Consider the following 23,748-nt stretch of genomic DNA (forward strand, 5'->3'; position numbering starts at 1 on the left):
ACGCTGCTCTAACCAGCCGAGCTAGTGTCACCTTTGTTGAAAACCTCTGTTACCAGAGATAATAGAAGAGGACTTATGTTTCTGTATTAGAACAGCTCATCCTTAAAGTTGCACCCCAATAAGCTGAGATGACCCATGGTAGTAGTTATGGGAATTCTTCCATATGGTGGGAGGAACTTCACAGTTGCAGATTTCTGGGTGGCTGCTATTTGTGAAAACTAAAACCATGAGAGAAGTGTTTGTTGTGGAAAAGTCTCCATGGCATGGCAGAAGAGACTCCTCTCCCTAAGTGAACTGAAAAAAGATTATTTTAGAAGTGATAAACTGACTGAAAATACCAAATTTTGAACCTTTATGTTGTCAGTGGTAAAGGAGGGAAGAGTTGGGGGGAAAAGTGTTCTGAAGGTTTATCTTGATTCTTACTCTTCTTCTTTTAGTTCTGTTAATAAAGTTTTCTTTATACTCTTTATACAAAGTTTTGAGCTTATTTTTGCCCTTCTGCTAATTGTTATCTCACAGCAGAAAATGAGTTAATAATTCTAGTGAGTGCCCTGCTGTTGGGCCAGCACTCAACCCACCTCAGTTACCAGGAATGAGAGAGATGTGCTGAGCCACCAGCTGAGATACTGAAGCTGGGGGCAAAGTTGCTCTTGTGGGTTTGTCCAAATAAGTGAAAACTTAAATGCATGGAAGCGTAAGAAGTTGCCCTTAGTTCCTTCTGTTTAGTGGAGTATCTTTTGAGGCGAATTGAAATTGATACAATTTCAATTAACAATGCAATTAACAAGCAGGTGAACTTTTTTCAGTGGCGGAAATCTCATCCAGTTGCTTTTTGTAATATGTGGCACTGCTAAGACTCTCTGATCACATACTGAGTATTTTTGTAATTGGGGTAAAAGGCAAAACCATGATTTGTGCTTTTATTTTAAGAATACTGTTAAGATTTCTTTAAATACAGGTAACTTTAACCCGTTAGTAGAGAACTATAGGCTACTGGTACCTACTAGTTGTGCCCATGTCAGAGATGAAACAGAGAAATGGGAATCTTAATTTAGTGTATGACATCCTTTTCTTCTCTGAAATAAAGCAGTTTTTTGGTGTTATAAACACAAGCTGGGATAAATACACCATGAACCCTTAAAATTATTATAAAAACAGTAAGCATTTGCTTAACTAAAAGAACATTGGCTGTTATTATCTGTGTGATGCAGAATCCTACTGGCTATATGAAGATAAAGCTTAGTTCCCTGTTAGGCAGCAGGTTGTAGCTGTGTAATCCTGAAGAATTATTACAGTTTACAAAATATTGAGGTGTCTGACAGCAGTAGTTCAGTAAAAGGTAGAAAATAAGTCAGTTTGTCCATACCCAGGAAGGAATGCTGCCACACCTCCTTGGTGACATGTGTGTCTGGTCTTAACAAATGCTGCAGGTCAAAAGCAGTGCAGTGAGTTCTGCTTGCAGCTCTGCTATGCCTTGTTCTCATGACTGGTCTCTTTCCATGAAGAAGCTTTTTAACCAGGGGACAGATGTGAAATTATGTCTGCAGCTTGTGTGAAGATAGGCTCAAATCCTGTGAATTCTTTTAGCAGCATTACGTGTTAGAACACCGTTGAATTTCAGGCTGTGTCAACCTTGCAGTTTACAATAAAGCCTGTTTTATAACCTGCTTGATTATGTATCTTTTCCTAAAGTTTAGACAGAGGAACTTAGTTGCCTTTCATGTACCAAAGTACTTAAATTGAAGTCAGACAGCCAAAGATAAGATCATTCAGATAAAGATCATACATTTCAATGTTGAAACCAACTATCACTGCTGCCCTTTTGCTACAGTTCCTGCTTTCAAGTATTTCAGTGTTTCGAGTATTTCTCAGCATCTCACTGAGAGATGTATTGGCATAACTATTGTAGCACTGGTTTACTGAGCACCTGGGGAGGAACAGAATAGAAACTTAGGAAACCAGCACTGCTAATAAGGAAAAAAATACCTTGTTGTATTGTTGGTAAACCACTTAAAGACATGCACACATCTGTGTGCTTTCTGTTAGTAACTGTATGAACCCTGCTGATACTACTCGCTGTCTTGATAGAACTATGGGGAGAATGGATTGCATTTTTACTGTTTTTTGATGGATTAGGAGAAGGAAAGGGAGGATAATGGGAAGCATTGCAATAAATGAGAACATCTTCAGGAGTCATTCACTAGGTAGAAATCATTGCTGTTCATTGGCAATGATGGCAAAGCCTCCTCTGTGGTTTTCTGACATTACTGGCAATAAATGGCCAAGGCAACTACAGAATAGTGCTGGAGTCAATATCTGTGTGTAAGTACTTGTTATACTCTGTATATCTAATCAGTCTTAAGCGTCTCTCTCATGTCTGGGTTTGCGTGTCTCGGTGTGCGCGGAGCGCCGGCAGGCCTGGGGGAGCTGGGGAGCTGCGGGGCGGGAGGGGTGTGCAGGGGGACAGCGCCACCTGCCGGGGAACCTCCGGCCCGGGCAGCGTCCACTCTTTGGCTCAGGGCTGTGCAGGGAGAGCATTTGCAGAGAAATACCTCCTTCAACCTGAGCGAGGCTGAGTTCTGGAAATATTTTCTCAGGTTTTCGTTTCATTTTTATTTTTTAGGAACATCATTTGCAGCGGGCTATCTCAGCACAACAAGTCTATGGAGAGAAGAGGGATAACATGGTTATACCGGTTCCAGAAGCAGAAAGTAATATTGCATACTATGAATCTATATATCCTGGAGAATTTAAAATGCCAAAGCAGCTGATTCACATACAGCGTAAGTAACTCATTCATTGAAGTCTGCATTGGTTCTGCTTTCTCTAGGCAGCAGCTGACAGAAGGAGAGGATAGTCTTAAGCTGTGCCAAGGGAAATATAGGTTGGATATTAGGAAAAAGTTTTTTACAGAAGGAGTGATGGAGTAGTAGAATTGTCTGCCCAGGGAGGTGGTGGATTCACCATCCCTGGATGTGTTTAAAAAAAGATTGGATGTGGTACTTGGTGCCATGGTTTAGTTGAAGTTTTAGGGCTTGGGTTGGACTCGATCTTGAAGGTTTCTTCCAATGTTGTGATTCTGTGAGAATTTAATTTTACTAGTAGTTAAGACATTATTCATAAATGTCTGAGCTCCCATCAAGACCGACTGCTGAGAATTTATTTTTCAACATGTTGAAAAAATTCTACTTGATAAAGAGGTATGTTTAATTCTTGTTCAGTAGTAACAGTTCGGAGGGAAATTTAGATTTGTTAGCAAGCACAGATATAAATCTACTTAAAGAGGAAAATACATAATGCATACCTAAGAAACAGAATACCTGTTCCTGAAGCATCACCAGGATAAAATGGCCGTAGAGTGGACTGGGGAGCCAACCAGAAGTGACAATAGCAGTAGAAGTATTTGTCTATGCCTGGTGCAAGTATTCTTCATCTAAAAGCAGATGGGGTTTGCTATCACTGATTTGCAAATTTGTTGTGGTTTTGTTTTTGTTGGAAGATAGCAGCTATTTGCTATGGATATGACCCTTCGTGTGAGCACTACATTCCTTCAGATACCTTTGGAAAAAAATTATGAAAAATACAGTCTGTTGCAGAATTCTGTTGTATGGTGTAATAAGCAGAATTGAAAATGTAGTATCCATGCTATGTAAACATACCTCATGCCTAATTAACTTTGGTTAAATGCTAGACTTGTATGTCATTCTGAGCCTCAGTAATGGCTTAAAATATTTGAATTGTAGAATAGTGTGAGTTGGAAGGGACCTTTAAAAATCACCTAGGTCCAAACTCCCTGCAATGAGGGGAGTTCAACTTTATCAAGTTGCTCAGAGCCAGCCTAACTGTGAATGTTTCCAGGTATGGGCATCCAGCAGTTTTCAGGCAACCTGTTCTAGTGTTTCACCACCCTCATTGTAAAAAAGTTCTTTCTTCCTACTAGCAGTCTTCCATGCTGGTATTAAGGTTGTACTTTTCATTCTTATTTTCCTTATCTGGCTGTTCTAATAGCTGGAATTGTTAAGTTTAATTGTCAATTTTAAGCTGCACTGTATTCTATTTGTTTACTAAAAATAGATTGTGTTTTCATGTGTGCACTTGGAAAGAAATTTGTGTCTCTTACCAGCCACAGCAATTTGAATGAGGCATGAGAACTAGGGAGTCATGTTTCAAGTGCAGTGATGCGTTTTCGTAGGATACCGTGGCAAACAGTTGTTTGCATTCTGCAAGATATTACTTGTATTCGGAGATGTTTGCTACATGGGGTAGATCATGCTGGGCCAGTGTAGTCTGACTCATCTACATCACAAAAATCACTGATGAGGATATTTTAAGATCATTGTAATACAGGCTGCACATGCTTTGCTAGGAGTACCTTTGATGTGTTTGGGCTGAAATCTGAACTGCTGATTGTACAATACATAAAACTCCAGAATGCTTGGCAGCATTGAAGATTTTAATGAATCTAAAAATGTCTTACTGAAGCAGTGAGGCAGTAAGCTGTTAGTTGGTTTGACCACTAGTAAATTTTCATTGGTAAACAAAACTATACCAAGTAGACGTCAACTTTTATGCCTAGTTTTTAACAGGGTAGTTTTTTTTCAAAGAAAAACCCTCAATGTTTACATCCATGTGGAAGTAGCATTACAAAATTCAAACAAATAATTTTGGTTTTCTCTTGAGAAGTGTGTTGTGTGCTGTGGGCACTATTAGAACAATGCATTTTTGTAGTAAAACTAACTTTAACTTTCATTGTATCATTTAGCTTTTAGTTTGGATGCTGAGCAGCCAGATTATGACTTGGATTCAGAAGATGAGATCTTTGTGAATAAGTTGAAGAAAAGAATGGACATCTCTCCTTTGCAATTTGAGGAGATGATAGACAGACTAGAAAAGGGCAGCGGTCAGCAGGTACAACGGTACTTTGAATAAAGAATTTGAAATACGTGCTCTCTATTACTGTATGAAAGTGACATGCTGGGTTTTACATTTAGCCAGTCAGCCTGCAAGAGGCCAAGCTGTTGCTGAAGGAAGATGATGAATTGATCAGAGAAGTATACGAGTACTGGATTAAAAAGAGGAAAAATTGTCGAGGTCCTTCACTTATTCCAGCAGTGAAGCAGGAAAAACGAGATGGCTCCAGCACAAATGACCCTTACGTTGCTTTTAGAAGACGAACGGAAAAAATGCAGACACGAAAAGTAAGTGTATCAGTGCCTCCCTCAGCTTTTCTTTCTTTTAATTCTCCCTCTTTCCAGAAGTTGCTTGTTTAAAGAAAAAATTTACAACATCATAAAAAAATTGAATGTTCTGTTTTTAATTTGCAAGGGCAAAAAACATAAAACAGTTTTAGTCGCACTATTGAATGAAAGTTTATATTCACTTTTTCACTAAATTTACTCTTAAACCCACATAGGGTGTTGGCAAGCTGTGTATCATTGATAACACGCACATGCTTCTCTTCGGTTAGCATGTGACTTTTTTTTAGCATACCTAAATATTTATAGCTTACTTTAATTCAGATTATTTATCTTGAACGATGTGGGGAAACACGTGTTTTATGTATCTGCAGAATCGGAAAAATGATGAAGCTTCTTATGAGAAGATGCTGAAGCTGCGTCGAGATCTGAGTCGTGCAGTAACCATCCTGGAGATGATAAAAAGGAGGGAAAAAAGCAAGAGAGAGTTGCTGCATTTAACACTGGAAATTATGGAAAAGAGGTAATGTTTATTGAAAATTTGCTGCAGAAAGCTGTGGAAATTACTTTATATTTGGGTTGCTGCAAATATTTGAACAGTGGGAGATGTTTAAAATAAGTTCAGACTCTGTTTCACATTACAGGGTAGCATATTCATATTTGCCTATGGGGAAAAAATGAAACATTAGGAAGTTGCTTATTAAGGGAGGGTTATTGTCATATTAAGCTACATGGTTATTATGTGTGTAGATACTTTCAAACTTAGGTATCTACTCTGTATATTATTCCAGAAGAGAGATCATAGTTTCAAACGAAGTAATTTGAAATTGTGTTCTAAGTATGTAGATTATGGAAATCCCAGCTATTTTTAAGGCCCGTTTCAATCAATACCATTCTTCTTTGATTTAATGATCTCTATTCTTTGCAAAAAAAGCTTGATCTAATACCCCCTCAAGGAAAACAAGCATTTCATGCAGCATTAAATGTGAGAGTCATCTCCAGCTAGTGCTTCTTGTGCCATCCTGTTGATTGTGTTTTTGGCCAAATGCTCTGCCAAGTGTCACTTTCCCAGTTGACTGAGAATCACAGTTGTAGTGTGGAGTTGTCCTTTAAGTTGATACTTAGAATCTGAATAGTCTTTTCTAGCCTAAGTGTCCATGCTAGAAAGCAAATGTTTCAAGTCAGTACCTTAAAACTGCAGAACTGACTTCATAATCTGGGTTTTTAGGGAGACAAGCTGAATTGGCTCTATCGGGGCACTTCTTTTAAGCCCTGAGCATTTTCAGCAGAAACAGAGGGGAGAGAAATCAGGAAGATTTTTCCAGTTGCTTTTTGAAGGAAATAAGCTATTGAATAGAGGAAAGACTCAAATCCCTCCCTTGGAATAGAGAACTGTATTTCAACTTAGCATTTCTCACAGGACTTGAAATGTAATGTTTCATGGATCTGCTTATTGAAAGTACTCTGTAACACAAAAGAAGGAGGGTTCATGAATAAGGCATTCTGTTTCACTGTTAAAACTTCTTGAGTGATAAATTCTTTAAATGGTACCAGTCCCCAAGGAAAGGGGTGGATAACACTCTCCTTTCCTTTACAGTATTACCTTTTGGAGATGCTTTACAGATTAGTTGTCCTTTTTTATCTTGTCAGCATTATTCACTGCAATGAATTTTCTGTGTTACTCATCTCCTTCTCTGGAATAATACTTTTTGCACTTATTGCTGATATACTGGACATTCCTTTTATCCCAAGTTGCAAGTATTAATTTGTTTTTCTCAATTTTTTACCAGATGGATGTTGTACTCCAACAAATAAAATTTATTCTGATTTCAGGTATAATTTGGGTGACTACAGTGGAGAGATCATGTCTGAAGTCATGGCACAGCGGCAGCCGCTGAAACCCACCTATGCTATTCCCATTATTCCTGTGACTAACAGCAGTTCTTTTAAACACCAAGAAGCTATGGAACTGAAAGAATATAAAGTTAAAGTAAGTCACATCAATAACAGAGTTACTGTTCATGCTGTGAAGTATACAGAATACACCATTTTAGGGTTGGAGGAGGGAGGAAGCTTTTTGGAACTGGCAATAGGGAAGCAAAGCTGCAAGTGAAATAAAATGGCTTTGTTCTGTTGGAGTTTCAAGGATAACAGATTAGCAGCATTTCTCAACATAGAAATAAAGGTAGTACAGACAAACTACAGATAAAAGGACACATGCAATTGTGTTCTTATTCAGGAGGATGGAAACATTTTTCTTTACTACTGTCCATAAAACTGGGATGTCCTGAGCAAAACTGTATTTATTATCATTAGGCATTGTATGAAGATAGAACTAAAGATGTGAATACCATGTATTGTTCTAAGCTATGTAGTTAGTTTAATACAGAGGGTTAGGGTTTGTTTTGTTTCTGAAATATGATGTTTCTGAAATATGATAATTCTCCCCCTGCTGTATATCTTTGGTTTAACATTTAAGTGAAGTATCAAATCTTATTTGATTTAGACAGCTGACAAGTACTTTTCTCCCTGCAGGCTTTAATTTTGTGTCATACAAACCATAGCTACAGTGCGAACAACTCAGCATGTTAAATAGGTCAGGTGACACAGGATAAAGGCTGAGGTGTAATTTGAATTTTAAAACAAGGCAGCTTGTAACTAAAGAATATTCAGAGGCTGTTCTGAATTTGGCAAGGTGGCTTTAATCAGTAAATTCTTCCACTAGTAGTAAAGCATTGTCCTTGTGATTGCTGGTGTGTACTTGCTTATTAGTGATGTTGGATCAGTGCAGTGTCTCACAGCTGGCAAACTTGGGAAATACTCTTAAACTTGACTTTGCATAGTATGGGGAAACGTGTTTAATTTTTAGAGATTTTTTGCAAGATTATAGGTATCTTTGACAAGTCTATTTCTGCCTAAGTACCATTGCTTGGTACTTAGTAATACCCTGACACTGCATAAATGGCTGTCAATTAAAAATGCTAGGAAATAAAAAGGTGCCTGCCCCGTAGATATCATGATACATATTTTGGTCTCCTTCTCCAAAGTAGTACTATTACCTTAACTGCTAGTGAGTTACCTACCACAGATTGAGCAAACAGTGCTTGATTCCATGTTGTCTGTTCAGTGTTTCAGTTACTGGAAATGAAATTCAGACACTCTGAAATGACTGCATGTTTTATTGGGAACATGGTAGAGAGATGAGTTCATGTCATTAGCTTGCTTATACAGGAGTTTACTTAAACTACTGTTTTAATGTAATTTTCTTCTATGTGTAATTTTACACTGCTTTCATTTTTCTTGCAGCAAGATAAACCTGATGTTATTAGACCCAAAAGAAAGTATGAGAAGAAGCCAAAAGTCTTACCTTCGTCTGCTGCTGCTACTCCTCAACAGACAAGTCCTGCTGCACTGCCAGTCTTTAATGCTAAAGATCTGAATCAGTATGATTTTCCGAGCTCAGATGATGAACCTCTTTCCCAGGTAGGACCTCTAGTGTTCTGTGCTGCTCTTTGGGAAAGAGCAGAAGTAAAACTCAGGGATTTTCTAGTACCTTTCCTCATACACCACTCTCACCCCACCCACTCTTCAAAGGTTTTGTCTGGTTCTTCGGAGGCTGAGGAAGAAAATGATCCCGATGGTCCTTTCGCCTTCCGTAGGAAAGCAGGCTGTCAGTACTATGCTGTAAGTAGAATTTCCTTGTGCATTGTAAGACAGAGTGTCACTGTGTGAAAACATCCTGTGTTTAATTGTTTAAAATTATTTTAAGCCTCATTTAGACCAACCTGGCAACTGGCCGTGGAGTAGCCCTAAGGAGGGAAGATTAGGAGATGTGCGTTACAGATACTGCTTAACCACCCTCACTGTCCCCCAGAGGTGTATTGGGTTTGCACGGAGACGGGTTGGCCGTGGTGGAAGGTAAGTGCTGTGTAATTGTTGCTGTTGCTAAAAAGAAAATTAAATCAGTAAGATGCAAAGAAGAAAAAGTCTAAAAAAACCCCAAAAATTAAACAATTGGAGACATCACAGAGAGATTAGCTTGCTAACATTTCCATTTTTGTTTTTCACTAGTGGAAGCTGTTTTAGTAGTGTTTTCTTAAATATTTCTTGGGGTTTTCTATTGCTTGCACTCCCATTTTTGGCATGAAAATGCATGTATATCTTCAGTTGTGATTGGTTTGTTTTTAAATTGTTTGCATAGCTATCCTCAAATAGTAGCATTTCAAGATACCAAAAATAGTATTTTGCAAAAAATGCTTTTCAGAGTTTAGACAGTATTGGATTATTTTGAGAGAGATGCTTAGAAATTATAATAACTGTTAAATTTCAAACATTGTGAAAAATATCAAATAATTACCTATTTCAGGCATTTTGCTTTTAACAATCTTTACTGAAAACAATTTATAAATGGTTGAGTGTGTAAGTATATCATGTCTTTAAGAAAGTAGTACATTTGTATTAAATTTTTCTTAAAAGTAAGCATGTGATTTGCACTTCAAATTTATGCTTAGCACCTCTTCACATAGTACTAGTAAGCCAGCTTGGCCAATCAGCAAAGTTGGAATGAGATCGGATGGCTCTTACTGGGTGGTTTCCAAGGGGATTTGGATGTTAACATGTAATATCCCTACTGTTTTGGGATGGTTGTAGGTATAGTTAGTGTATATGAGAGTAAGGCTTTGGAAATGAAGTTACTTTAGGAGGACATATTAATCACTTTTTACTTAAGCAGTGTTATTCTCTAGGTCTCTTTGTTTTAATTCTGTGTTGTTGAAGTGTCCTTAATAAAAATGTGATGATGTACTTCAGCTTTTCTTCAGACAGCAGAAGCTAGAATATACCTAAATAAATACCTAAATACTTACTGTGAAGTAATAAGTGGTCATGCATTGTGTCAGGGGAGTGCATATGTGTGTGTTGGCTTATTCTAGAATACTTTTGTGTAGCTTTTATCCTTTAATCATCCACAAGCACTCACGTCAAACTGATGACTTCCTTGGTGTTTCCTTGCTGCTGTTTAATTGTGCTTTATTCTGGTTTTAGGGTGCTACTAGACAGAGCGCATTCGGACTACGATAGTGCATTTCATCACCTGGATTTGGAAAGCTTTTCCTCATCACAACACTCTTCAATCAGTCAATTTGCCAATACCTCAGAAACAAATACCTCGGACAAATCTTTCTCAAAAGACCTCAGTCAGATACTAGTCAATATCAAATCATGTAGATGGCGGCATTTTAGGCCTCGGACACCATCCCTACATGACAGTGACAATGATGAACTCTCCTGTAGGAAATTATACAGGGGTTTAAATCGAACAGGCACAGCACAACCCGGGACCCAGACATGCAGTACCTCTATACAAAGTAAAAGTAGCAGTGGTTCAGCACATATTGGTATGTCTATTTTAACAAACTTGCTTCTAGAAGTTTTAAACTTATGTCAGAAAATCCAGAATATCATTAGGTCATCCATATTTTACATTGTGGTCTATTTTGATGGTTACAGCCTATCTTCAAGTGTGTCTCTTTTTGCTACATTGAATTTATTTTCATTTTTTGCTAACAGTAGTGTACTGCATCTGAGATTTATACAAATGCTACAATGGTATGTAATTACAATTGTCGAAACATAAAAGTTGAAACAACAGTATTGTGTAGGGTTTAAGTTCACTGAATATTTGGATTTTTTGAAATTAAAAATACATTAATGGAAATGTTAATATAAATATTATGTACCAAATTTTTTCTAGTACAAGGTCTGGCAGTGATGGGAAATGTTCAGGTAAAACGTTTCATTTAGAGTCCCAGCATGCTATGAATTCTTACTTGAACTTAAATGAACTTTAATGCCATTTCCCAGCCAAGAAGTATCTAGCCCACCCTCACTGCTACATCTGCTTATGCTTAGCAAAACTCTTGGACTAATCACCTCTACATCTTGTCAGCAAGTGGCAGATTACATCTTATAGAACCTAATTACAGATTTGAGGATCTGACTCTGAAAAAATGTGATGTGTTAGTGGTTTTTAATTGGAGCACTATTGGATAGCATCACTCTTACTTCTTCTCACTGGAAGAGTGGTATTTACGTGGTTAGAATGGAACTTAGCAACTCATCAAAATTCATGAGTTACTTACTGTAAATGTCATCTTTTTATAGAAGGTTAAAATAACGTCATTTTTTATATAAAACAATCTCAGAAGTTCACCAGGGTTTTGTAAGGAGTATCTAGAATCATATTTTCCTTGCCATTTTGAATTATGGCTTTGGAAATCAATCAGAAAACCTGGATAATGTAGGAGTGTGGCGAGCAGAGCTGCATATACCTAATAAACTACGTAAGTTGTGGGTTGTTTTGTGATTTGCTTCAAAGACTGTTACACTGGTTATCAGATAACTTTATCTTCTGTATGCCACTATATTATATACCTTCCCTCCTGTATCATGTTTTGAGGCTTTTTCCTGAAAATTCTTTCTCCTTGCATTTGTAGAGTTAGTGAGCAACAGTTGTTTGCTGCTTTTTGTTAGTGAGCAGCAGTTGTTTGCTGCTTTATTTCATGCCTCCTCTCCATGCTGTCCTAGAAGTAGGTCCTTGCCCCCATGCCCCTTTCTTCTTTCATGATTCTTCTTGCTGGAAATGTACTAGGGCTAAAACTGATGGTTCTTATGGTTTGGGATCTTAGTGTGGCTTTTGGTGTTTAAATTCTGCTCTTTCACTGGCTTGAATCAGTAAAACAAGTCCAGAAGCCAGTGAGGGCATTCTCTGCCTGGTGGTCAGGCTGAACTGTGATAAATGGTAGCCAGATAAGGAGAGTGAAAACAAAACTAATGTGTGTTGAATAGACTGTAAATACACTGCAAGGTATTCATGGACAGTGCTTTACATTTGAAAGTCAAGTAGACTTGAAAAATCAGCTGAAGGAGTTTAAAGTTCATGTCTCTGTGTGTGTCTGTATAAATAAACACACACACATCCTTTTAGAGTGTTTTTTCCCTGAAATAGATGGTAAGGATATTGATCTACATCATTTAGGAATTAAATAGAATTATTTATAGTGATGAGTCCCATAGAAGGTTTTAATTGTGTGGTTGCATATTGAAGCCTGTGGGAAAATAATACATACTAGTGTAAGTACCTGGTGTAATACATTCATTTCTGCTTGGAATTCTGTGAAAAATATTGAAGTATTCCAAGCTTTTTAAAATACAAATGTGGAGTTTAGTTTCATAATTTTGCTAGGATTTCATACAGAAATTGAATGTTCAATAAAAAAATACAGCTGTCTGAATTGATAGGTATACTTTAAATTGGTTACCAGAGTCTTTGGATAGTCACTTATTATTAACATAACCAGATAGATTATATCCATATAATTATTTATAATCTTAATTGTGATTCTTGTGGCATTGGAGTGTATATAAGTCTGTGTGTGTGGTTTACTGTTGATCACCTGTTCAGGTGTAAATGTTTGTAAGGGGCATAATCTGCTCTATCTTGGTACCAGTGTGGTTTCCTGGGGTTGGTTTTTTTTTTTTCCATTTTCTAAAAGGATTCTGTGAGATACATTGTCTGTACAGATCACAGGCATGTTCAAATGTCTCATGTCTGAGTCTGACTTCTTCAGAGCTGCCTGTCAGTGGGGCTGCAGCTGCTGAGTTCTGTGATTGTTCTTTCTGTAGCCAATCCTGTAAAGAGCCTCAGGTATCTAACAGCCCTACTGACGTTTTTGTAGTAGTTACTATTGTAGCTTAACAACTGCAGGGTTTCCCTGTTGCTTTTTCTTAGTTGTTTTTGAAGCTGGGAGTTTGTGGGTGTGGATGTTTTAGGTTTGTTTCTCTTTGCCTTTTAGGTTTTTGAAGTGGCAATTGGTCTTTTGTCAGAAAACACTTATTAATACATCTGTATTTTTAAGTCATATTATCCTTTCACTGCTACTGTAAGTTGTGCTCAAACTGTATTACTTACTTGTAAGATGTTCATCCTGGGATTCTGTAGTGACCAACAGAGGTGGTCATGTTGCTTATGTTAATTATGAGCCATCACATGAGTGGTTTTTGTTTCCCTACTAAGAAAGTCTTGAGCTTTTTCTGCTGTGCATGATGCAGACATGCTGCTGACATGGAAAATACCTTCCTTGGGTTTGTTATACGTGGCAGCAGGGCCATGAGGTTAAGATGGTATCTCAGGTCTCTGTTAATGAGAGGATATGTTACAAAAGCTGTGCTGTAACATACCATTCTCTGGCTACAGGGAGCCTTGATTTTCATCCTGAAGATCAGAGAGAGGTTTTCCCAGAGCTGGGCATTTTGTAAATATTTTGAAGTGCCTTTGATCCTGAAGAAATGTAATTTATTCTGATTCTGGGTTTCAGAGTACTCAGCATTAAAGATTTGTGGAAGTTGGTGCATGAGATTTTGTGTGTAAACTGAGAAGGGCTGTCAAAAGCCCTTACAGGTTGCCTGAACACTTGTGGTGTGCTGAAGGCTAGACTTTGGCAGCAGGAGCAAATGGCCAAGTAGCATCACTTGTGTAGAGGGTAGTTCCTTCTGATCTTACTTATGAAAAAGTATCCTTTGCCCTCTTGTGAGAAGAGCTGATTAAAAGGTCTTAACACATGTTATTCAGAACGCCACTAAAAAGGAAGCAAGAGCATTAAAGCATTATTTTTGTGGATAATTAACTTGTTTAGCAGCAGAATTACTTCAGTAAAGAAGCCTGTATTGCTGGCAGTGTCAGGTTTCTCAGTCATAATCCTCAGAGATGGAGTGTACAGTAGGTATGAGTATTGAGCTGAAGTGTTTGTGGCCCCTGGTGGTTGATTTGGTTCTGCCAGGCAAATAGCAGTCTCTGACCTCCATCACTTAAGAAACTGCTCTCTGCTGGAACATACCACTTTCTATTAAATATGCTGCATTCACATTTTTGCATGCTTGGATCTCATAAACAAAAGTTAGAGACACTGAAGGCTGCACACATGTATCATTCCATTTCAGCCTTGTGTTTAGGAAGCAGAGCAGAGATACCTGTCAGTAGTGAAATACTGGAGCACTGGTTCCCAGGCTCTGCTAAGAGCAGGCAGCAGTCTTGCATTCTGTTCCTTTCTGCCTTCTTCACCCAGAAGCTGATCCCTTTGAAAACAGTGTCTGAAAGCTGGCAGGGCTAAAGAGGCTGACAGTTGACTGGAGCCTGCTCAACTGAGTTGAGAAATCACTCTTTGAGAAGAAGCCTTACTGAAAACTGTTAGGTTTTGTGTTTGGGATTGTATGTATAAAATATACATACTATATATGAAAAGCTGTGGGTGTCCAGAATACAGTCAAATGCCTTGCATTTTCTTGTAAACTAGACATTTAGATGATGTGATGCAAATTGTGCATTGCTGTTCAGTAACTTCTACTGTGGGAGTTCCATAGAGATAACATTTTCCCCAGTAAACTTGCATGCTTTTTTTGGACCTCTTAATCTGCTTTTTAAAAGCAGTTTTGCATGCTTGGGGATCTAGCAGGGTAGTGAGCTGTGCTTCCATTTCCCAAATATGAAATGTTGGCTGATGGATCTGTAATTGTTCAGCCTGGAGAAGAGAACAGAAAGCTTTGGGATGACCTAGTTGGGACCTTCCAGTATCTGAAAGGAGCCTACAAGAAAGATGGAGAGGGACTTTTTACAAGAGCATGTAGTGACAGGGCAAGGGGTATTGATTAAAACTGAAAGAGAGTAAGTTTAGATTAGAAATTCTTTACTGTGAGGATGGTGAGGTACTGGAACAGGTTGCCCAGAGAAGTTGTGGAAGCCCCATCCCTGGAAGCGTTCAAGGCCAGGTTGGATGGGGCTTTGAACCTGCTCTAGGGGAAGGTGTCCTTCCCCATGGCAGAGGGTTTGGATCTAGATACTGATCTTTAAGGTCCCTTCCAACCCAAACCACTCTGTGATTCCATACTGTTTTTTCATGTTGACATTTTTTAGGTGTTATACCTGACGCCAGATTTTAGATAACCTTTTCCCAGAAAGAAACAGGAGAAAGCTTCTCAATCCTTGTGGCAATTCCTTGTAGCAATGTGGAAGGACTTGTCCATGGCTTTCATGCCATCACTGGCTGTGTTTAGATGTTTTTAATTAACCCTTGTATCTGTAGTATTCTCAACACTGCTCTGTGTTACTGTTTTCCTTTTTTTTGAAATGCTTCTTTCACATTACGGATAAACTTGGTGATGAAAAATACTGAAATTTGTAATGGCCACTTCCAGTTATCTTTGGAATTTAATAGTGTTGGCCCATCTGTGGCTGAGCTAGTTGAAAAGCAATGGCCTCAAGAGTAACAGGTGTTTACTATAGCCCATCCTAAACTTAGTTGAAGGAGGAAATACTAAAAAGCTTCTTTAGTCTGGGAAATGTGACTGTGGATGCAGAAGAGTTGGTACTTTTTAAAACACCTGAGCACTTCCAGAGGCTTCAAGACTTTGTGGTCTTACTAGATCTTCTCATTCCCTTTCAATTCAGTTGGAGTAAAACTTTGCTCCAAAGTTGAAGATCTCTGGGCCTGTGGAGCTGTTACACGTTGCATCCCATGCAAGGATGGTCACATTTGTAACTGCAGTAAACTGTGTGTACCCTAACTAGCATGTGACATTTTGGTGGAAACTCATTTTAAGAACAATGAGCAGACCAATAAAAGTGCATAGGAAGCTTTCTAGCTTTCATTCAATGGCTAGTAAAAAAATCTTTATTAATTGTTTTCTGTCTGTCGTCTGCTACCAAGTAGGGAGTGCATACATAGACATTATATCTAGTTGATAATTTCTCCAGTTCTGATGTTAGGAGTTTCACACTTCAGTTCTGTTGGGCTGAAATAAAAAGCTGTTGTAGTAGTAATCAAGGGCATAATGATTCGTGTTCTCATAGTGTGCAATAATGCCATGTTTAAGTAAAACCCATCTTGAACTTCTTTTCAGAAAGTGAAACATCTTTGGGCCTGGTGCATCAAATACTTAATCACACTGATGGCTCTAAGTCTCTCCAATCTTCTGAATTCACTGGTGAGAATTTGCTATACAGTAGAAAATCTTTAACCAGGCAGTGTAAGCCAGATAACATCTCACATAAGATAGAGATTTAAAAATGTGATGTTCTGGATTACTTAGCTTTGTGATTGATGATTGCTTTGCATGCACTTTGGCATTAGTAACCACTAACTGGTGTCTTATACAGCAGGGATGCGATGCTCTCATATATTTCCCTTAGGAAGACATTGTAACATGATATATCATCTTTCCACACACTTCAGCAGTTCTCTATTGAATTTCTGAAAAAGTTTGGAAGCTTTAGTTAGTGAACTTTCTTCTGATCAAAACTGCCTTTTTAATGGTTATCACCTCCACTGGAAGGATCATGGAATCTAGTACTCTATAAATGGATTAGAGAAGTTCTTTAAACCTAATGTAGTCTTCATGTTTCAGTTTTCTCACTGAAATATCATTTCTGCTCTTGAGAACAGATACTTGTTATGAAACAGCTCTTAAGCTACTGTCATTTAAGTATCTAATTCTTAAGATGTTTAGCAGGACTGAAACATTTGTCAAAAGGTTTAATTATGCTGTTGAGTCTCTCAGTATTAACATTTTTAAAAACTTTATTACAGAAGAAAAAAGCTTACCTGGCTAGGTCATTGTTTACTCCACAAAGCTTGCTCAGTTTGCCTGGCAAATCTAGTGAGCATCTTCCATTCCAGAAATGGAAAGGAATGTCCGTAGAGGACCAGGAGGTTGCATATGGATTTTCTGCTTTCTAGGGTATACTCCCTGTTTGGTTTTTTTTTTAGGAAACTGGTTATTGTTGTCAACTTAAAAAGAGTCTGTATTTTCCTTCTTGAGGGAAGCAAAGTAACAAGTGAGTGACCTCCCAGTAAAACTTGCAGCAGTAGTTGGGAGCAGAAGCTGTGGCTGTTGATTGTACAAAGGCCCATCTGTTCATACAGATGGCACAGCCAGCCCCCCACAGACACTCACTTGTCACTGGTTTTGGCCACTTCTGGAAAGAACTTGATTTTTCAGAGAAGCTTAAATGTAAGCTACAGTATTGTAAGGCTAGGACATGTGAAATGCTGTAGTACAATCAGTGAGCACTGTTAGAATATTTATATTGCAGTGTAAAACTGCTGCAAACTATGGATCTTCAGAAAGTCCATTGACAGTATCACTGTTACTCTGTGCTCTGAAAAGCAGTACCTGCTGGGTATCACCATCCCATAGAATTTGGTTGATATGTAAACAGAATCATGCCATTTGAAAATGATATTCAGTGGCTTAGTTCAAGCAAAAAATAGATATGTCATTATTCCAAAGAGTACAAATACTCATAGAAGTGATTGTAGAAAAGCATATTCATAGTGCAGTGTGCAATAGCTCAGGGTTTTTTTAATAAAACTGGATTTGTAGCTGTCACTAAGGAGATACTGAGTCATTTATCCTGTCAGTCAGTATCAGTAATGTACAGGATTTCATTCCTTGTACTCAAAGCTGAAAACTCCTCTAAGTTTTTTCTTCTACCTTCCATTACTTTTCTGGTCTGTAAGCCCAAAAACATTTCCTTGCTGCCAAAGTACAGCACCAATACAGTTTATAATATTTGTGTGTGTGTTGTCCCAAGCTGTTAAATGAAGAGGAAAACAGCATAACATCATGTACTGACTTCAAATCTGAAGGCTGTCTCAGCTGAGGTGCTAACACTTGATACAGTGTGCTGCAAACAAACAAGAAGCATTTTGTAGCTAAGTGTCTTGGTAAAGAGTTGCCCATCTTCTGGTAACCATCTTGAGATGTGAATAATTTCAGGCAGAGTTGTGCTTAAAGGTTCCTCATGTTTAAGGTTAGAAGAGGATTTGGGCTAGGTTAACTTAAGAATCAAGTGGCTTGCATAAATTACTGAAGGTGTCTTGGAAAGTATGTAGAAGTTTTGTGGGAAGATACAGCTGTTGGCTGTGAAAGACAGTTAAGAGATTCTGAAATGGTTGTATTCTCATTTATTGTGTATTAGTAGTGATGGTTGAGATTTCCCCCTTTACACATAGTAGTGTAGTGATTCTATATAGTGGATGAAACTGGTGTTTCATCACTGTTCAACTTGGTAAATCCTGCACTATTAAATAGTCACTACTGTGTGATGGAACCATGACCACTGAGGTTGGAGCATGCTGTTTGAGAAGTGTCTGTAAGCACTGCATCCTTGTTTGGGGCTGCTGAAGCAAGGGCCTGTCTTAAAATCTCACGTGTCATCTTTAAACCTTGTTTTGTTTTATCCCCTTTTTAAACTTCAAGCTGTTATGTGGCTTTCTGTTGCTTTACTAATGTTATTTAAAGCCTTGAAGGTCTCCAGTAATGTCAGTAATCTGTAACTTTGTGTAGTGTAGCAATACTCCCCTGAGTTACCAGAAGTGTGGTTACTGATTTAAGTGTTCAGAAAAGGTCTGGGCTTGCTGCTTGCCTGCTCATTTTTTTCCAGGCAGATAAAGAGAAGTGTATGACAAAAAGACATTGACATTCATTTTTTCTACTTCTTCTACATGTGCCATTTTTCTTTTGACACACATGAAAGGACACAGCTGAAAACCTTTCTCTTTTATAACAAAAATGAGAAGAGAGAATAAAGGTTTTGGAAGAAGCTTTTTAGGGATACTCACTGTTTTTTTCTTTAGATGAACTGATGTTAGCAAGAAACTTGAGTTTGGCACTCATTCAGTTGCATTGATGCTACATTGCAGGCAGGCAGAAAGTATTCCTGCAAGCCACATAACACATAAATAGCATGTTTTTGTGCAGCAGCACATTCTGTTTGAATTGATTCTTTAAAAAAAAGACAGCTGAACTTAGACTTGTTCTTTGAGAAGCTCAGGCTTGTACCTGTAGATGTAGAGGTACAGTCAGTACACCTGTGACTTCACTGTCCTGAGCATATGTGATTTCCCCAATTCCAGTCACACTTGGGTGCCACAGGAAATGAATATATAAGGTTAAATAGGTGAAAGTACTTTCATGTAAAGTACATACAAATGGGTTTTTACCCATAGGAAAAACTGCCATTCCATGCATAGGAATGGCAGTTTTCAGAAGCAACTTATATCTCACAATCAATATGTTTATTTTTTCAACTGAAATGCAGTGTGGAATGTAGACCGAGAGTAGGAGGGGGAGAAACCCAGTGGTAGTGTAAACAAAATACATGATGGCTTTTAACAGAAGAAGAATAAAGTAATGCCATCCTAGTTTGCAGGTCTTCAGAAGAAATTTTGATAGTTCACAGCAGTAGCAATGTTCTCATTAAAACCTTCAGTGTAGTGTTTCTTTAGCCTGGAGAGGGAAGACCTGGCTTATGTAATAGCAATCTATAACCTGTTCTGGTACATTAGGATCTCTGTCTATGGAATGGAAAAGGAATATCAATCAGATTATTTTAGGAGGCTGCAGATTGCAGCAGCCCTTTTTCAGCAGTATTGCCTTTCTTAACCCGATGCAGCTGATTCAGAATTTCATAGTAAACCTCTGATAGTGTTTTAAATAATACTTTGAAATGTCTGTTAGACTTTTATTTTTAATAAAGGAAGCAGCAAAAACATTGCTGAATGTCTAACCTAAATTGAAAAAACTGAAATTAGTTGTTCTTGAGTGTATTTTCCAGGTGCTGTTTTTAAATGGAGGAGGAGCAGTTGGAATATAGATGAGGGTGATGGTGGTAGTGGGATTCTTCTGTCACTTGTTTTCCTTGACAGCTGTACAACTTTCTAGAGTGGTGAGAAGCATACAGCTCTAAGGGTCCCAGCCTGTTAAAAAGAAAATAACTGATGTACAATTTCAAAAATACAGCTTTTTCAAAATGTCACTTCTGAAAGAATAGAGTGCTTCCAGACATTATTTAGCATAGTCTTTCCTAAACAAACACAGCTCATCTCTATAGGCTTCATTTGCTGCTGTTGCAAAAGAAAGCAGTATTTTGAAGGTGGTTAAAGCAACACAGGTGACTGTGTTTACCTCATCTCTGTTTTATAGCTAGAATCTTAAACATACTTAGGACTGAAAACTGAAATGAACTACTAATTTCACTTAAATAGGCACGAGTAAGGTGATTATGATGGTGGAAGTTTTAATCATAGTTCAAAATGGTGGTACAGCATATCCTTTTTTGCCCTTTTCTTCTTTGTCATTCTGTGGGTTGTCTTTGTTTACATCATGTAAGCAGCATTTACAATGCTATACTACAGAATAAAATACCTTGGTTCATAGAATCTACTGAGTATGTAGGGACACATCAGTATCATCAAGTTCAACTCCTGTCCCTGCACAGGACACCCTGATAAATCCTACCATAAGTAAATAAATGGAACCTTCAATGTCACTGGCACTATGTTGGCTAAATGTATGTTGATTCTATATTTTAGGGTTTGAAAACACAATATATATCTCTCAGTACCAGAACATTTTCCTCCCTCTCTTACTGCTGCTCAGCTTTCTACCTGTTAATCTTTGTGTGCTAAAGCTTTCTTGCTCTAACTTGTGTTGGATGGCAGCTTAAAAAAATCTAAAGGACTTGTAAATTTTATTTTTTGTTAAAATTAAACGGTCATCTCCTTGAGTATTTGGTCAGTAAATAGTTTGTTTGGTTTGGGTTGTTTTTTTTTAAGGACATTTATGAGTGAGGTTGCTACCTTTAAGATATTCTCCTAGGAATAATTTTAAAATATTGCAGTGTTACTTAACTGTAGAAGTAATTGTAAGTAATTTGTTGCTTGTGGCAATATAAATAAGTACGGCATCCTTACTTGCTCAAAGATGTTACTTACAAGAAAAGGTAATGTGAATGTAACAGCTGAGTAAAATTTTATAGCTTCAAGTGTCCAAATAGGAAACTGCTGGTCATAATTTCAGTGCAATTTCTAGTACTTACTTGAAGTAGTTTGAACAATATTTGAACACCAGAAAAATGCATGCTCAGCAGTGTGTGCTCTGATGTTTCCAAGTATTGCAGCCATTTATACTGACTTGTTATTCAAGTTTAAAATCCTGGTCTTCAGAATCCTGTTGTATCCAGAAGCAGGACGTTGTTATGGTTTTGATGTAAACGTGTTTTCTTCCAGCAAGCAAGCCTGAAGGAGTAGATTAACAAAAGATTCTTAAAAATTTCAATTTGTGAACAGGACTTAAGTGTGATAGTGATTTGTTGCCAAGCAGTAGTGAGCTTCCCCAAAAATGTGACTTCCAATGCATTCTTGAAGTATGAGTACTCTTTAGAGCACATGTTTGGGAACATTTGTACAATCTGATTATAAAATTGAAGGAAAATCTGAAAAGTGTATCTTTTGCAGGGGCATTCAAACTCTAACCTTGATTCAGTTTGTAAATTGAAAACTGAGACTTCATTTTGTTTTGGAAAAGGAAACTAAAACAAAAAATGCTTGCACTGAAGTTAGTCAATGATTGTGCTGCACCATTGGGCATCCCCTTGTCAATCTGTACGAATTATGCTTTGTCAGTTTTATACCTGTGGGTTAAAAGGATAAAATTCTGCCTGACTTGTGATGCACTGACTGCTGAGTCACCTTTCAAAGATTTTAGAGAAAAGGGTATAGTTCTGTGAAATTCAGTATTGATGGAGTTACTTGTACATGTGCAGCTATGAACAAAAAGGGTGCTGTGCAGCAATAGCCTGCCCAGCTGTTAGCATGCCCAACTTGATGTTTTCAATTGGAACATAAATCTTAGTTGTAGCCCCTTGCTGCCTTCAGAATGCTGTCGGTGAGGGGTGCATTGCAGTTGCCAAGTTTGGCATATAAACCTATTTCACTAATAATGCCAATACTGTAGTTTCACAAGGTGAAAACAGTGATGCTATTTCTACCTAATCATTCTTTTTAATCTGTTTTTAGAGTTTTTGGTGGGGCCGATTGCATTTTGGTTCCTTTCTCCCTCTCTTTTTACTATTGTGAGCTAAACTCAGTTAAAGCCTGTATATTGAACAAACAAAAAGAGAGGCTGTTTGGACAAAAATTCCTAGGAAGATGTCAGCCTTTTTGACATAAAGGTGCATTAAGGCTCTTAGGAACTTGTTGTGGTAGTTTTTGGGGGTGGGGGTCTAGGTTTATAAAGTAGATGTGTTTATATACACAATTCCTACATATTTTGATACAGTATTTTCTCGTTTTTTATATTTTGTTCAGCATTTACAGCCGAACAATACCAGCAACATCAACAGCAACTGGCACTAATGCAGAAACAGCAGCTTGCACAAATTCATCAACAGCAAGCAAATAGTAATTCCTCTGCCAACACATCACAGGTGAGGGATTTGTCTGTGCTATGATTTATCCCTCATTGTTTCCCACCAGGGTTCATCTCTAATTGTCAACTGTTGCCATAGAACCTTGAAACTAACCAACAGGAAAGTGGCTTTCGCCTGAATCTACATCATAGCCATTCTGTAAAGTGTTTAGAAGGGACACTGCAGGTGAGTGTGGCAGGCGTTGCCTCTGCTCCCTCTTAACAAAAAAAAAAAAAAGATGGATCAGTGAATTAATGAAATTTTCAAAGCCGTAGAAATATGAATTGCAGAAATCTCCAGCCATGTCATCATCCTCTTGTCATTGGGGAATTTTCAGAGCAGAATTTTAGTTAATTAAAGCTAACTCATACATATGTCCCCCATACAGCTGTGAAAGTGTCTAATATTCATAAATATGTAGGGAGATTACAGTGGTGATGTACACATGAAAAGGTTCAGAAGTTGTTTGCAATCTGAACCTCCAAGTTGCTGAATTGAGTTTGGAGTTTCATGAAAACAGATTGATCTGTGAAACAGCATTACATAGAACTTCAGAAATCAGCTTCTTAGTGTTTTGGATAGTTGTGGGAATATCATCTTGGTTGTTTTAACAGAGCTAAAAGTGCATGGTAATACAAAAAAATCACAGTTGAGACTTTACCAGCTTTACCAAATGCTGATGATTTGTTCTGAGAGTATGACTGGTCCACAGTTCTGATTTATTGGTGTATTGATGTTTGTTTTACTAGGTTTTGTGTAGCTTTAAAATGTGGAGAGTACTGACAGTTTAGAAGCATCAATCACATATATTTGCCACCATTTTTCTTTTTAGGGTTTTGTTTCCAAGACACTGGATTCTGTTAGTGCTCAATTTGCTGCTTCAGCTTTGGTTACATCAGAACAGCTGATGGGATTCAAAATGAAGGATGATGTGGTGCTTGGAATTGGGGTGAATGGCATTCTTCAGGCCTCAGGTATGCAACTGTTTGACAGAATTGGATTGCATGTTGATTTTTGCAGTGAAGTCACGTCTGTTTGGAGTTGAGTGTTTTCTGAAAAATGATCTCACCGATATTTTTTTCTGTTCCAGGAGTGTACAAGGGCTTACACCTCAGTAGTACTACACCTACAGCACTTGTCCATACAAGTTCATCATCAACAGCAGGTTCAGCCTTGTTACAGCCTTCAAATATAACGCAGACTTCAAGTTCCCACAGTGCACTGAGTCACCAAGTAACTGCTGCCAAT

The 23,748-nt window shown here is 37.9% G+C and overlaps 1 protein-coding gene across 8 annotated transcripts in view; it reads left to right on the forward strand.

The window, feature by feature from the left end:
- The window catches only part of EPC1 (enhancer of polycomb homolog 1), a 64,945-nt gene that overhangs the window by 38,715 nt on the left and 2,482 nt on the right, over positions 1–23,748 (forward strand). For 3 of the 8 annotated variants that reach the window (XM_071428696.1, XM_071428695.1, XM_071428691.1), the window contains 14 exons: positions 2,624–2,783; positions 4,763–4,908; positions 4,992–5,198; positions 5,570–5,718; positions 7,029–7,185; positions 8,502–8,678; positions 8,790–8,879; positions 8,965–9,113; positions 10,239–10,591; positions 16,149–16,232; positions 22,400–22,518; positions 22,600–22,686; positions 23,333–23,474; positions 23,591–23,748. The exon at positions 23,591–23,748 is cut by the window's right edge and continues 209 nt beyond it. In XM_071428696.1, coding sequence (XP_071284797.1) covers positions 2,684–2,783; positions 4,763–4,908; positions 4,992–5,198; positions 5,570–5,718; positions 7,029–7,185; positions 8,502–8,678; positions 8,790–8,879; positions 8,965–9,113; positions 10,239–10,591; positions 16,149–16,232; positions 22,400–22,518; positions 22,600–22,686; positions 23,333–23,474; positions 23,591–23,748 — 2,118 coding nt within the window. In that variant the 5' untranslated portion in view covers positions 2,624–2,683. Of the gene's footprint in view, positions 1–2,623; positions 2,784–4,762; positions 4,909–4,991; positions 5,199–5,569; positions 5,719–7,028; positions 7,186–8,501; positions 8,679–8,789; positions 8,880–8,964; positions 9,114–10,238; positions 10,592–16,148; positions 16,233–22,399; positions 22,519–22,567; positions 22,687–23,332; positions 23,475–23,590 lie in introns of those variants that run through there. The other 5 variants (XM_071428693.1, XM_071428692.1, XR_011679455.1 and 2 more) reach the window with 5 other exon arrangements.

This window comes from Agelaius tricolor, unplaced genomic scaffold, assembly GCF_023055355.1.
Source record: "Agelaius tricolor isolate 1412-34295 unplaced genomic scaffold, bAgeTri1.0.p SCAF_6, whole genome shotgun sequence".
NCBI lineage: Eukaryota > Metazoa > Chordata > Aves > Passeriformes > Icteridae > Agelaius > Agelaius tricolor.